At 47.8% G+C, this 14,741-nt stretch overlaps 1 protein-coding gene across 1 annotated transcript in view; it reads right to left on the reverse strand.

Moving 5' to 3' along the window:
- TMEM132B (transmembrane protein 132B) overlaps positions 1-14,741 on the reverse strand; it is a 162,711-nt gene that overhangs the window by 71,304 nt on the left and 76,666 nt on the right. Inside the window, exon 4 of the mRNA XM_012663400.1 lies at positions 1,666-1,852. Coding sequence (XP_012518854.1) covers positions 1,666-1,852 — 187 coding nt within the window. The remainder of the gene's footprint in view (positions 1-1,665; positions 1,853-14,741) is intronic.

Here is a 14,741-nt window from a genome sequence, read left to right on the forward strand (position 1 = left end):
CTCCAAGAGCCAACCTGAAAAGTGAAAAGCCACGAGGAACCAGCTACAGTGGAGCATCCTGGGCTGGGGGAGCCGTAAGAAAACCCGAGCTGGAATGAGACTGGCATGGCTGCGTCCTGAACGTGCGAGCTCCTGAGGAATAGGCCAAGTGTGTTTCATGAAAGTCACATCACGCAGTAACACCAGCGAGACGGCGGTGTTGGCAGGAGCCTGCCTGCCCTCGGATCTATCCCCCAGCCTCCCCCATCAGTGCTGCGTCAAAACAGTGCTGACCTGGCCGGGCGCGGTGGCTCACGCCTGTAATCCTAGCTCTCTGGGAGGCTGAGGCGGGTGGATTGTTTGAGCTCAGGAGTTCGAAACCAGCCTGAGCAAGAGCGAGACCCCGTCTCTACTAAAAATTGAAAGAAATTAATCGGACAACTAAAAATATATAGAAAAAACTAGCCGGGCATGGTGGCGCATGCCTGTAGTCCCAGCTACTCGGGAGGCTGAGGCAGGAGGATCACTTGAGCCCAGGAATTTGAGGTTGCTGTGAGCTAGGCTGACGCCACGGCACTCTAGCCCGGGCAACACAGTGAGACTCTGTCTCAAAAAAAAAAAAAAACAGTGCTGACCTCTAACGATGGTGTTTCTTCCATCTCAGCAGAACATGGGCAGGAGGAGGGAGGCAGAAGGCAGGGTAACTCCCCACCCCGGCTCCCAGCCCCGCCCCCAGCAGCATCCATGACAACAACAGTCTCTTTCGTGGCCCCACCGTGACCAGACTGGTTGACCGTGGTCCTGGCTTCAGTAGTGACCCAAGGCCCCAGGCTCTGGTACTGCCCCCTCCTCCCTCTGGCCTGTGGGTGGGAGCAGTTTCCCGTTCCCACTAGGGTCACCTGGATCTCCTCTGTCCCACATCTAGCTTCTCATCTGTTTTAGTTCCTGTATACTTAGGTCCTTGCATTTAAAACTGCTCTGTTCTGTGAAGGAGTTTCTGCTTGTAGTTAGGCTCTGACACAACAATGAGCCTGTTCTGTAGATATGTAATCTAATATCCTCACTTCCTGCAGAGGTGGTCCGGGGTTAGTTACCACTGGTCTTTCCATGTCTTCCTTTGGAAGGAGGAGGAGAAAGAGGAGGAGGAGAAAGAGGAGGGGGAGAAAGAGGAGGAAGAAGAGAAAGAGGAGGAAGAGGAAGAGGAGGAGATGGAGGAGGAGGAGAAAGAGGAGGAAGAGGAAGAGGAGGCAGTGGCGGCGGCAGCTTCAGAACCCACAGTGAAATGACAAGAGCGAAACCGCAAGGACTTTGAGTAAAGAGATGACCCAACCTCGGCCTGATCCAGGTTGAGCCAGAATCAACGGCACCATCTTCACTCAGCGCAGCACTCGGTCCCAATGCGCACGCAGATTGAGACGATAAAGAACAGGGGCTCCCCAGGAAGTGGTTTAGCAATATCCACAAATGAAAAGGGATTTACACAGTAGACCCTAAGTGGTTTCCAAGGAGCCGTTATGAAAAGCAGGTATATAAAACGCAATTTAAGTATATTTTCCTTGTTTAAACAGCGTGCATCAGGTGTGTGGGAAATAACCGATTACACAATGCTCCATGTTTCTTTGAATATTAAAATAATTCGAAGAAAACTTCTTTATGATGGTTTTTCTGAAGCCCCTGATTTCTTACCATTGCAAGAGGGACGATGCCCACAAAGGTCGTCTGGCTGATGAAGATCTCAGAGACGACCAGCTCACTCATGGAGTCCTCAATTGGGTACTCCACCTGCCAGGTAATCTGCTGGGCGCCAGCCAGGCTACTGCTGTTATCGATCCCAAAGTCCACTTGCAAGATCTCGTAGAAAGAGCCATTTGCTCTGGAAAACAAACATATGTTAAAGTTCAGTTTAAAATGTAGAACTCAGCAGAATGTCAGAAACACAATAAATGGCCACATTCCTCTTTGTCAACCAAGAGAGTGATGGCCGCCTTCAACACAGCACACAGCAGCATCAACAGAGCCTAATCCCCCCACTGCCCAACAATAGCCCATGCCTCAGGATGGGCTGACGGTCCACCCTCAGGGCTCTGTGGGTGGAAACAGACTCTTCTTCATCTCGGGAGTCGCTCAGACACATCTCACCCCGGCCACGCCGTGCACAGCTCTCTCCCTCCCCAACACGGCATGCACACGCCACGGTCTGAGCCCCCTACACGGGAAACTTCCGTTTCATCTGCCTGCACCGTTACTCCAGTCATGAAGCGCACCCTGGATTCTGGCTATTTCTGCTTCTACTTAGCTGTGTGTTTATCAGCCAGTGGTTCAAGCTCTGAGCTTTAGAATTTGGGGAGAACAGTGGAGACCTCACAGGCTTGTGGAAGAATCGGGAGACCAGGAGTGAGAAAGGACTTATGGACTGCATGGTTTATTACATAATCTCTGAGCAACATCATGAGGTGTTACACTCGATTCTTACTTCATCAGACTAAAATGGGGTTAGATGTTATGTAAGAAGATCCCACCTGCCTTAATTCATGGAGTGACAACATTGTTATGTGTGTTTGGGGGAGGGGGGAAGGTTGGTGGGTTGTGTATAAGTGAAAAGAAAACGTGTTATTCTTCATGTTTTCATACACAGGGAGCCTCGCGTCATTGGCAAGGACTCAGAATCGCAGGCTGTAGCAGTGACAGGGAAGTTACTGAACAGAGTTAAAACAAAAAGCCACCCAGCACAGGACTGTGAGTGACTCCTGTTCCGAAAGCCCATTCCATTGCCTGAATCCAGCTTTACTCAGACCCAGGAAAGGTGACAGCAGAGATGACCCATTCACCAGCTCCCCAAGGCCTGAGTCACTCACACCAGCTTGTTCCTTCTCTGCCAGCAGCCCTGCCAAGGCCAAAATGGGCCAAGAAGTCTCCTGCCTGCCTCTGGGGGCCTGGGCAAGGTCTGCAGTCTGGACCCACAACTCACAACCTGGGAGGAAAGAGATTTGGGGGGAAAACAAAACAAAAAAAAACACCTGCTGTCTGGCCCGCGGGATTCCCCTACCATGGACAGGCCCCCTGCCTAATAACGGGGTGGGGAAACCACAGCTATCTGCTTCCTTGTGCGTGCCGGGAGGTACCAGGGGCACATTCGGATACAGCGATGGCATTGACAAAACTAAATTGCACCGTCCTGCCTGATAAATTCTACCCCAAATCAAACCACATTAGACTCCATACAGAATGGGCCACGCCTAGCCTTTTTCCCACTTAGCCGCGGTGTTAAGAAACTCTCAGATACTACACTGTCCAATACAGTGGGCACCAGCCACAAATGGCTATTTACATTCAAATTAAATGAATTTTTAAATAAAGCAAATTAAAAATCCAGTTCCTTGGTCACACTAGCCTCACTCCGAGTGCTCAGAAGCCCAACGTGGCCAGTGGCTACCACGCTGGACAGGGCAGGTGGAGGCTGCTGACCTGCTCTGCACCCCAGCAAGTCACTTGTGCCCCTCCAGCCTTCAGCTTCCTCAACTGGTAAGTGGGAGAATAACAGAAAGGCCTGTCTGCCCACTTTCGGTAGAATTATGAGGATGGAATGAGGGAATGGGCAGTAACTCCCTTCCCGCACTCTCCAGTACTATAAATTCATACCGTGATGATACAAAACCATCAGAGACACACAGCTTTGGAACAGCTCAGGGACTCCGTGGCAAACGTGGCCGGGTGGCCGCAGCTGAGGCGAAGCTGGGTGTGGGCACGTGGGAGCTAGGAACCCTCAAGTATCTAGTGGTACGAGTTGTTTCGCACGGGGGAGGAAATGTGTGTTGAATAAGGGTTCCTGGACTCACGAGAAGACTGCAAGTGGGTACACAAGGGAACCCCCAAGCCAGGGCTCCCTATTTACCTGGGCATCTCTCCTGATAAGGCAAGGAAAGGAGACAGTAAGGGCTGAAATTTGAACTGCGAAGGGGTTTCAGGAACTCAGTTCTCAGTCAGCCCCTCCCCCACTTCCCACCCACGCTGTCCAGGCTCTCGTCCCTTCCCTGGTCGTGGGAATTCTCCACACGTCCATCTGGTCAGTCCCCTCCTAAAAGAGACCCGCCATCCTGTCAGTTCACCTTTTCAATTTCTCTTTGGGCTGCACCGTGTGTTGTACCCAGAACTAAGGAGCCACCTCTCACACCGCCTGCGTGCTCAGATCTCAGAAAAGTTAGTGCCGCGAAACTGGAAACCCAGTGGGTGGAGAAATGCAGCATGACTCCCGCTGTCGCCGGCCACTCCATCCCGCCAACTCTCACTGCGGCCCTGGGGTGGGTGGAAAGAAGTGTGAGTCCTGGGCAAAGGGGGAGAGTCCGCGTGAGGGGCCAGCCCCGCTCCGCTGCTGGGGCGTCCTCCTCCTGCTCTGCGACTCACAGCCCGGGAGCTGGACCCGCGACGGGACTCTGCCCAAGTCCAACAATGAATGGAAGAACAATTAAGTCAGAGTCACTTTTACATAAAGGTTTTTTTAAGTAATCTCCCTCCTGCCAGAGGAAGGAAGTCTTTTGCTCTAGGAAGTGAGCGTGCTTGCTAATAAGTCCACTTCTGTGGAAATGGGAACGTGGCTATTAATCTCACCTGCGCCTGATCTAGTCTTGATTAAGCCTTTCGAATTTAGAAATGTGCTTTGTGATTCTCTCAATTTAACAATGACAACTGCCTTTGAGGAATCAGGACCAGAGTTTCAGCCATGAGAGAGTCGTTAGGGTGGAGAAGGGCAGGTGTGAGTGTGTGTGAGAGAGCATGTGTGTGCATGTGTGAACGTGTGAACACGTGCGTGAGTGTGTCAGGCATGAAGCAGCCACACTGCTTGGCCATTTCTCCTCCAAGCTGGAACATGCAGCCTCCTTCCAAAAGGTCCTGCTTCCCTACTTTCCATGGAAACTTTGCCTTTAATAAAAGCTGAGCCTCCTCTCTGGGACCCTGGGACCCCGAGGAGGGGCCGAGGCAGCCTTTGAGCGCACAGTATGGCTACAGCCCCGACAGGCTGGTCAGAGCGAGGAGGAGGGGTGAGTCCAGGGGGGTGAACAGGGGACCCAACCCAGCAGCGTGTCCCCAGGGACCACACCCAGCCATTTCTCAGCGTGTCACTCGTGATGGCAGAAACAGGTGTTTCACAGGAGGAGGGGGCAGAGAGGGAGAAATAAAGAGAGAAAGGGAGAGTCAGAAAGCGTGAGCTGCCCTCCACCAAGTTGTATCATTTACACAGATTATTTTCTCTTCACAAACTTATAGATGGTTCCAAGCTATGAGGCAGAGATGAGTATTTATAGAAATGGGACAAGAGAGGCTATCTCTGGTCTCAGGTGTGTTTTTTTCTTATGAGCCTTTATCTGGGCACTAATTTTTTTAAAATGACCAAGAGCAAGGAAAACACTGAATGATGAGGACATTGAACAAATGAATGTCTTGGGAGAGGATTTGCTGCTGACTCTCAGTAAACACAATATGAGACTGAACCTCTGTCCTTCTCTGGACTGTGGACTCCACGAGGACAAAGAGGTACCTGTATCGTTGCTGTTCTGGCTGTGGCACTGGCGTGACACCTGGAAAACTGTAGCAGTTCAGTAAGTTTTTCTTTTTTTTAGGTAATTGAACATACTTACAAGACCAACACACACACTACAAACTTCTGGGGGATGTCATTTGAGTCCTGGGAAACAAGAAGCTACCAGTCGGCGCAGTCTTGAGCCATACTCGTCTGCCTGGCTGCCAAGTACATTTATATACTCTGCTTAGAGAAGACACATCTGTCTCCATGACTAGAATGTAAGTTCCTCGAAGGCTAAAACCTATTATAGCGTCATAGTCACTGCAGTACCTGGGACATTCATTTATTCCATAACATTTATTTAGCCACCCATCATGTGTTAGACGCTGAAAATCATTGGTAGACAAAACAGAAGAGACCCTTGTCTTACCAGACAGGTAAATACATAAGGTAAGACCATGTCATGTTAAATGCTATCATGAAAATAAAATAGAAGAATTAAATTTGTTTTTTTTAAAGTTAAAATTCTTCAATTTTTAAAAATTCAAAAATCACAAGTTTAAAAATAGTCATTTTAAATTTTAAAATAGAATATAAATTACAACAGGAGATAATGGAAAAATGAAAGGGTATTCAGGAGTAAGGAGTTGACATTTGAGTTGTAACTGAGAAAATTAACAGAAGCCAAACAGGTCCTCAACAAGTGTTTGTTGAGTAAATCTATTTTAAGCTAAAAAAAAAAATAGGAAAAATGTATCCCAAACCATCGGCATGAACACAGGTGCTAAATAGAAAAGAACATCCTCCTTCAAGTCTTTGTTCAAATGCCACCTGCTCAATAAAGTGTCCTCCGACCTCCCCATTTAAAATTCCATCCCCATCTCTGCATTTCTGATACCCTTATCCTGCCTTGGCTTTTACCTTCCAACATACTGTTATTTATTGATTATTTTGACTGTCAGAGAGAGGAGGGATGTAAGTGCCGGGAAAGCAAGGATTTTTGCCTGTTTAGCTTAATGTATTCCCAGCACCTAAAACACTGCCTAGGACATACTAGGTGCTCATTAAATATCTATTGAATGAATGAATGAATTGATGAGTATCAAACAATAGTTTGAGTGAGTCTCAGAGGAGCATGTGCTGAGTGTAGCCAGACAGACCGAGGTACGGGTATGGAGAGGAGACAGCCCTGCCGTGGGCAGGCGAGGCCAGGGAACGCTCCGGAGAGGATACGCTGGGGAAAGGGTTTGCGCCACAGGCAGCCACTACGGACCCACTGCATGCATTTCCTCATCATCCCCTTCTCTCCTCTTCCAACATCCTTAGCACTCCCTAAGTCCCCACCTACACCATCTCCCAGAGAGGAATGGAGCAAATTCCTGCTCACAGATCCCTTCAATGGAGCAGAGGTTCTTCGTCCATCTCTCTGCCTCTCACGCAACTTTCTGCATCATGATCGCATGGCTGGTTCTCAGAATCTGGCAGGAATAAATCATCTCCTTCTGCAATCTTACAAAATCCAGGCACTGCCTCCTCGTTTCTGTTTTGTCAAAGGCAGTTCTGCTTCCTCTGAGCACACTATGGAAAGCCTGTTTCAGGCTGACAAGTCAGGCAGTGGCTGGCAATCAAATGTCCAGGGTTTGAAAATATTTAAGAGCCACAACTCTGAATCAGGGACTTACCGTCTTTTAGCATTCAGAACACTCTCTCATTATCGGTTTGATTTCCCAGCATACTATGATCAAGTTGCTATATAGAACTTTTTAAAAAATATATCTAGGACTGTGTCAAATGAGAATCATCCAACAAATGAGGTTCCTTTATCTCATTGCTGGCTGATTGGCAAAGTTAAATAGACAACCCAGAGGTTGCAACTTCCCATCACTGGGCTAAACACAGCCAGACCTACACTTTGCTTCATCATTCCCACTACAAGCTTTTACAAATTTTGAATTAATTTCCAGTATTTTTAAATGTGGAGAAGCAGTGACCTCTTCTACCAAGCAGACTAAAAAGATAGATCAAAGTGAGAATGATAAGATATAAACTGGAGCACATGTTCCTAGAACCTCCGGGGGATTTCTACTTCCTGATCCCAGCCTCCGGAACCCACTATGGTCCTTTTCCTTGTAGTCCACAAAACACCTCCACACCCTTACATTGACGCTGATTTTCAACAAGAACCAAGACAATTATAGAAATCTATGGAAATAGCCAGGCGTGGTGGCTCACGCCTGAAATCCTAGCACTCTGGGAGGCCAAGGCGGGAATATCACTTGAGGTCAGGAGTTCGAGACCAGCCTGAGTGAAAGCAAGAACCCATCTCTACTAAAAGTAGAAAGAAATTAGCCAGGCATGGTGGCGACGCCTGTAGTCCCAGCTATTCAGGAGGCTGAGGCAGGAGGACCACTTGAGCCCAGGAGTCTGGGGTTGCTGTGAGCTAGGCTGACGCCACGGCACTCTAACCCGAGCAACAGAGTGAGACTTTGGCTCAAAAAAAAAAAAAAGACAAAAAAGTAGATTAGTGGTTGCCAAGCACTTTTTGGCATGTGACTGTTAATAGTTACAAAGTTTCTTTGGGGGGTGATGAAAATGTTCTGAATTACATAGCTGAGATGATTCCACAACTTTGTGAATATACTGAAAACCACTGAACTGTACACTTAAAAATGATGAATCTATGGCATGTTAATCATATCTCACTTTTTAAGTAGAAAAAAATGAAAGGAAACAAAGTTGCCAAAGCAGATGCACAGTGTAATACGTTTTATAAAAATGGTAACCATACAGGCAACAGTTCTTTGTACAGTTCATATCCAAAACTATGAAAACATGCATGGTAGTGATAATGTCTGCCTGAGAGAAGGAGGAGAAAGAGTCAACGAGATGTACGTAAGTCTCCAACAACATCTATAATATATTTCTTTTAAAATTTGAAGGCAATAAAGCCAAATAGCAAGAATTTACAAAGCGGGGGCGGGGGGTAAATCAGTGTTTGTTTTACTATTTTCTATACTTTTCTCTAATCAGAAAATAATTTACTTAAAAATAGAAAGTTCCCATCCTCTGCTCTCTTGTTTGGTTTGTTTTACTTTTGTTTAAATCTCGAATACATTTTTCTTGTATAAACACTCCACGAATCTCTCCATCTGACTCCGAAACCGACACACAGTCAGTCGGCCAACCCATTGCCCCACTTCTCGGCCACGGGAAAACGATGTCACAGTCTTCTTTTCCCATTTTTAAAAATGTTCGAGTACTTTGCAGGCTGGTGCGAGCGCCCTTATTTTTGCTTACCAACATTTTCCCAGAGCCGAACACAATAAATCCTGATAATGAGCAAACACTTGAGGCACCTCCACTTTCGCGGCTGCCAAATGCGGGACTATTTCTCACACTAACAACTTACCCTCGCTCCCAGCTCATTTGATTTTATCAGCACCACGGTGACAAGCCTGGAGACAGCTCAGACAATTGCCACAATTATTTTTTTTCCCTCTGCCTCTGTCTTTCTGACAACATCCCCAAAACCCTTCCAGCAAGTGACGGCTCAGAAATCATCTTACGCCAGGTTCCTAAATACAACTTTTCGGAGTGGCCTCTCTCTCTCTTTCTTCTCATTACCAACCTGGAGGAACACTCTTGTTCTATAAAACGACCAGTGGATTTCTCACTGCAATCCATTTACGTTCAGGTCTTCGTGGAGAGGAAAGGCGAACCCTCGCCGACGGACGTGGGAAACAACGGGACAGACTCCAGATGCAGCACGGTGGACTAAGTACTGGATCTTGTTACCGTCCTCAGGGTTCCCGGGGTAAACTTCCATGGTGCCACCCCAGACTGGAACTTTTTGAATTCTGAATCCTGGAAATGTGCCATTTATTCAGCTGATTCTTATTTATAACATAATGTTAATTTTTGAATAAATGACGCATTGCCAGGATTCAAAATTCAAAAAGTCTAAAAGAACTTCCACAGCTGCCCTCCCGACTCCACGCCCCTCAGCCAACCAAAGCGATTAGCTCCCTTGTTAACCCTCCAGAGACAATCTGTGCATCTACAGGCATGAATGAGTGTGAGGCTGTGCCTGGATTTTACACAGATGGTGCACATGATACACTCTGTTCCGCATCTAGAACATTCGATCTCCAACCCAAAGGGAAAGGCTGGCTACGGAACGCTCTGGCCTGGGAGTGAGGACGGGCCCACAGGGCCAGCAGGGCCATCCTCCTGCACACCCGGCAGGGAGTGGTGAGCGGTACTCATGACAGCAGCACGGGGAAGCCCTGGCGTAGGCGGGTCGCACAGCTACGAAGTGGAGCATCCAGGACCCACCACGTGTCTGACTCCATAGTCCACACTGGGAGAGAGTGAACGTAACACTCATTCATTTATTTGTACATGCAAATCCACTGAGATCACGATGTCCCCAGCGCTGTGCAGTTACATATACGTACAGGGAAGGGAAAGAGCAGAGTCACATGCAGAAAACTCTTACTACTCTCCAAAGAGTCTGCTTCTAAGGGAAAGCCTCCCTCCTGTCGTGTTGCCCGGGATCACTCCGCACCTGTGCTGGGAAGGGCCTCGTTTAAGTGTCTGACGGGCCAGTCAACTCCTCCAAGTGACAGCAGCTGCTAATGAGACCGCAGTGCTGGGGACATGCCCTGTGCATGCTGGTCAGCTAGGTTTCTCCAGGTGGCCATGGAGGGCTCCTGTGAGTCCAGCACCCCGCAGGCTACCCTGGCCACCAGGGGCCGGTTGGCAGCTGCGACTGTAATCAGGGGCGGTTTATTCCAGGACTGGTATGTTCCCTGCTGAGATACGGGAGCAGCGAGACGAGACGCACAAAGGATTACACTGGGCTCTCCACTAAGGAGACGGTAACAATGAGATGACCAGAGCTTTGTTCGTGGCTGACCTACAAAGATCAGGCCCAAGATGAGCTGCCTGCAGAACGCTAGCTCGGAAGACTGCTCAGACCCACCTAGAGCAAAATTTAAAGGCGACAGATATCTAACTCGACTTACAGGGGAATTCACTGCTCTCAGACAAAGAGACAGAGTTAGAAGCAAGCACATGGCACCTCCAAGTCACCAAGAATTATTCCAACACCACACAAGCAAAGGAGCAAAAATTAAAGAGAGAGACAGATAAACACTCTGGGATAATCAAAAACAAACCCAAACAGAATCTTCAACCTCATTAACCTTGAACGGTAGTAGAGTTAAGAGAATCCCACAAACAGACTGACACTCTGAATGTCAACCAGTCAAAAATCAGATCAGAATCCTTGTAACCTTTCATGTACCTGGCAGATTTTCAATACACGTTGGCTGAGCAGAAAGTCAATGGGAGGGATTTGCAGGCTCCTGTAATCCCAAAGTGTGTAAATCTCCCTAAGTGAAGAGCTCTCCTTCAGGAAACGTTCTCCTGCCACCGATTAATTAAAACCCAATGATTCCATCCCATCGCTGACTTGGCCCATTGTATTAATTACAACAGCCTCAAAATCTTTCTTACAGGCCAATTACTCTGAAGTAATTAGATCTTAAGTCCACCACAATTAGGAAAAATTATGTGCATGTAACTTCTCTAACATCTCCTTTGCCGATTGCATCTCTCCAAGGACTCCTGAAATTCCTTCCATGGAACTGGGCCCATCCTTCCCCTGCCACATTTTGATTAAGAGAAACTCGTTTGGTCCTGAGGAGCAAGTATGAGCCAGACTTATACATGAAATAACAGGACACAGTGGTAAGAAACTGGATTTTTTGTCTTTCACCCCCGAGGATGCAAAACCAGGCAGGTCCAGGATGGGGCAGGCCTCCGTGTGCATCATTCAGGTAGTGATTTCTCTGGGTTCCAGGGAAAGGGATGTCGAGTTCACATAGGATTCAGGTGCCAGCACCTGGAATTCACCCGGCACTCTCCCCACAGAGATCTTATTCCCACAAACAGGCCCACAGGTGCATGTTCTCGAGGAAGGAAAACGATTCCAAAAAACAATGAGATCCAGCACTAGGCCAGACCCTCCAAGGAGCAAGACCACTAATTGGCCCGAGACGATAGAACGAAAGGTAAAATCTGTCCTGGTGGCTGGGCCCAGGCTGCACTAATGAGGGGCCCTGTGGCCGTGTGATGGCCGTTCCGGTAGCTGAACTTTGACATCATGAGTATGTCTCCCACACACCCACTGCCACCAGGGAGAGTCCCAAGCATGCTAGGGGACAAAGCACAGCTTGCAGGCAAAGCGAGCTGGACTTGGGCCTTACATCCCAGGAGCAAATCCCTACTCAGATCTGAACCTCCAAGGTCAGCACCTGCGAAGCCAATTTCTTTGAAAACTCCCTTCAGTCTCAAGGCAATAACTGGTGCGCTCTCTTTGATGGAGGCTGGCTGATGCGCCCTAATGAGAGATGCTTGGAGTCTGGGGACCTGAACGCAGGATGAGAACACACGGTCTGAGGTGTATGAGCTTCTAATGGGAAGCGAATGTTTGAAGTCAGGGCAGCCCCAGAACATCAAGTTCAGCACACCCAGGAAGACATAAAAAGAAGCTGAAGACGCACGGTCGTCTATACTCGGTCTCCAAGTCTACCAGAGTTTCTTAAACTTGCCCTCTTTGGCTGGGTCTCCAAGTTCTGAATTATAACTTATTCAAACATTCAGTGAAATATTTCTGAGCATCCACAGTGTGTCAAAGCTCTGTTCTCAGCACTGGGATCAGCAGGGAGCTCTTCTGGAGTTTATATTCTCGTGGAAAGACACAATTAACAAACAAATAGAAAAATGAATAAGGCAGCTATTCAATAGTGAATTTGGCAGTAGTCAGCAAACTTTCCTAAACACTCCAACTCCCCACTTTCCAAGCACACGCGAGGCTTGCACTTCTGCCCCACTTGAGACTGGGGGGGCCACGTGTCCAGTTCCCACCAACACGTCTCTGTCCCCCGTCCATGCAGGAGTGTATTTCATCACTAGTGTGAGTCTCCACTTCCCTCTGCCACAGCCCCCAGCAACTGTCAACCGAGGTGCTCTTCTGGCCACCCGAGAGACGATGACAGTCAGAGTCCCCCAGCTGAACCTCTAAGGGCTCACAGTGTGAGTGGGAAATAAACCTTGGTTGCTGCAAAACACTGAGGTTTGGGGGTAGTTTGTTATCACAGCACACAGTAGCCCATTCTAGCGGATGCAGAGATATGCAGAGATGAAGACAAAACAGCACAAAGGATGGGGAGAGAGATGATTTAGATAAAGCAGTGCAAGGAGGACTCTCTGAAGAAGAGATAGTCGAGAGCTGAGACTTCAGCGGTGGAGGACAAAGGTCAGGGCTCCAGACAAGGGAAGAGCAAGGACAAATTCCCTGAGCCGTAATGTTTGCCATGTCCGAGCACACATGTCCCATACATGCTCACACAGGTGCAGTCATGTACCCACTCCCGTGCACACATACAATGCACACACATGTACTCATCCACACATACAACACACATGCACACACAGCACTCATACACATACAATGCACATGTACAGAACACACATGCATACACATGCACGTGTGTGTACATGCGCAAAATGGACTAAGACAGTCCCCTATTTTTATTCAACTGGGACAATCAACACTACAACTGAACAGTTACACCCCAAGGGTTTACAGAAGTGCCCTCTTATTCTTGCAAATACTTAACCTTAGAGACACCCACCTGTGCTCTGCCCCGTACATCACACAGATAATCTGTTATGTTCTCCAGAGTCTAGCAGAATTGATCCCCTCCACTTGACAATATTAGCACACAAGGGACACAGAATCTCCAGAGACAAATTCCAAATGTGGGAGAGCCAAGTACATTTTCCAGTCTTGGCATCTCACAAAATCAGAGACCTAATTTAACAAAAATATAGGATGCCCAGCTAATTTTGAATTTCAGGTAAATGATAAATAATTTTTTCATATAAGTATGTCCCAAATCTTGTATGGGATAAAGAACATGAAATGGAACATACTTACACTAAAAAAAAAAAAAAAATTCCTGAGTTATCTGAAATTCACATTTAAATGGGCGTCCTGTATTTATCTGGCGATTATCCACAAAATGGGAAAGTCTCTTTCCTCTCAAAGACAGGAAGCTGTTTGTGAATTTCCTGGCCAATTACCAAAAGACAACTTGGCGGATTTCTCAGTCTCATAAGATGTTATAAAGACCGGATCCCTGACTTTTCTGAACTGGCTGTCCCTTTATTCAAGCTGACACAAGCTGACATAAAACCCTTGCCCCGGGAAGTCTCCATCTGTCTTCTGTTGCTTAGAGGATTTTCTCTGAAACCTTCCTATCCTTACACTTCCCCCCAGTTACTGTAAATCTATTTGTACGTGAAAGACAGGGACAAACTTTGGGGGTCCCAACTCACCAGCACAACCGACACCAGAGACCCATCGTGTATCAGGCCCTCACTGGACGCCACAGCACAAGGCCACTTTCCTCGTTTGCTGCGACAAGGTTGTCGGAGGATCTGCTCACTTGGTCTTAGGATATCCACGTAACCTCATGGCCCCTCCTGCTGTTCAGACCTTACTCTTCCTTAACAGTGTCCTGTATTTTTCCACTTTTAGACCGACGTCCTACAAAATCCTCCCCCTCACACATTTTTATCCATCCCTACAACACCCTAAATAAACCCCTCCACCTTTTTTCCTCTCTAAGAGGAAGGGGAAGAACCTCAGACTATCATGTCCCCATTTGGGAATGTTTCTTGCCTCCCTCTCCCTTCCTTGAAACACCTTGAAACTAGTGGTTCTCAACAGGAGGCAACTTTGTCCCCCAGGGAACATCTGGAAATGTCTGCAGACATTTTCGGTTGTCACCCCAGGGTAGGGGGAGGCCAGGAGGCTGTTGAACATCCTACGATGGCCAGGGAAGCCCTGCCCCACAAAGAATCATCCAGCCCCAAATGCCAATTGTGCCAAAGGTTGAGACACTCTACTCAGATAACTCAAATCTAGAAGTGTTTGTGGATGAGTCCTCTTTGAGAACCAAAGAGGCCATCACAACTCAATCGGCCTTGCTCGAATCCAACCTTCTCCCAAAGGCCAAAATGCCAAATCTGGCCAACTAGGTCCTGTCAGTTAGCTAGAGATAAGAGATCAAATGTCTATACAGATAGCACACATGCTCTGGGGATGATCCGTGATTTGGGTAGGCTTTGGGAGCAGAGTGGCTTCCTATAATCACGCCTATAATCCTGC

This window comes from Propithecus coquereli, unplaced genomic scaffold (assembly GCF_000956105.1).
Source record: "Propithecus coquereli isolate 6110/MARCELLA unplaced genomic scaffold, Pcoq_1.0 Scaffold81, whole genome shotgun sequence".
In the NCBI taxonomy this organism is placed as follows: Eukaryota; Metazoa; Chordata; class Mammalia; order Primates; family Indriidae; genus Propithecus; species Propithecus coquereli.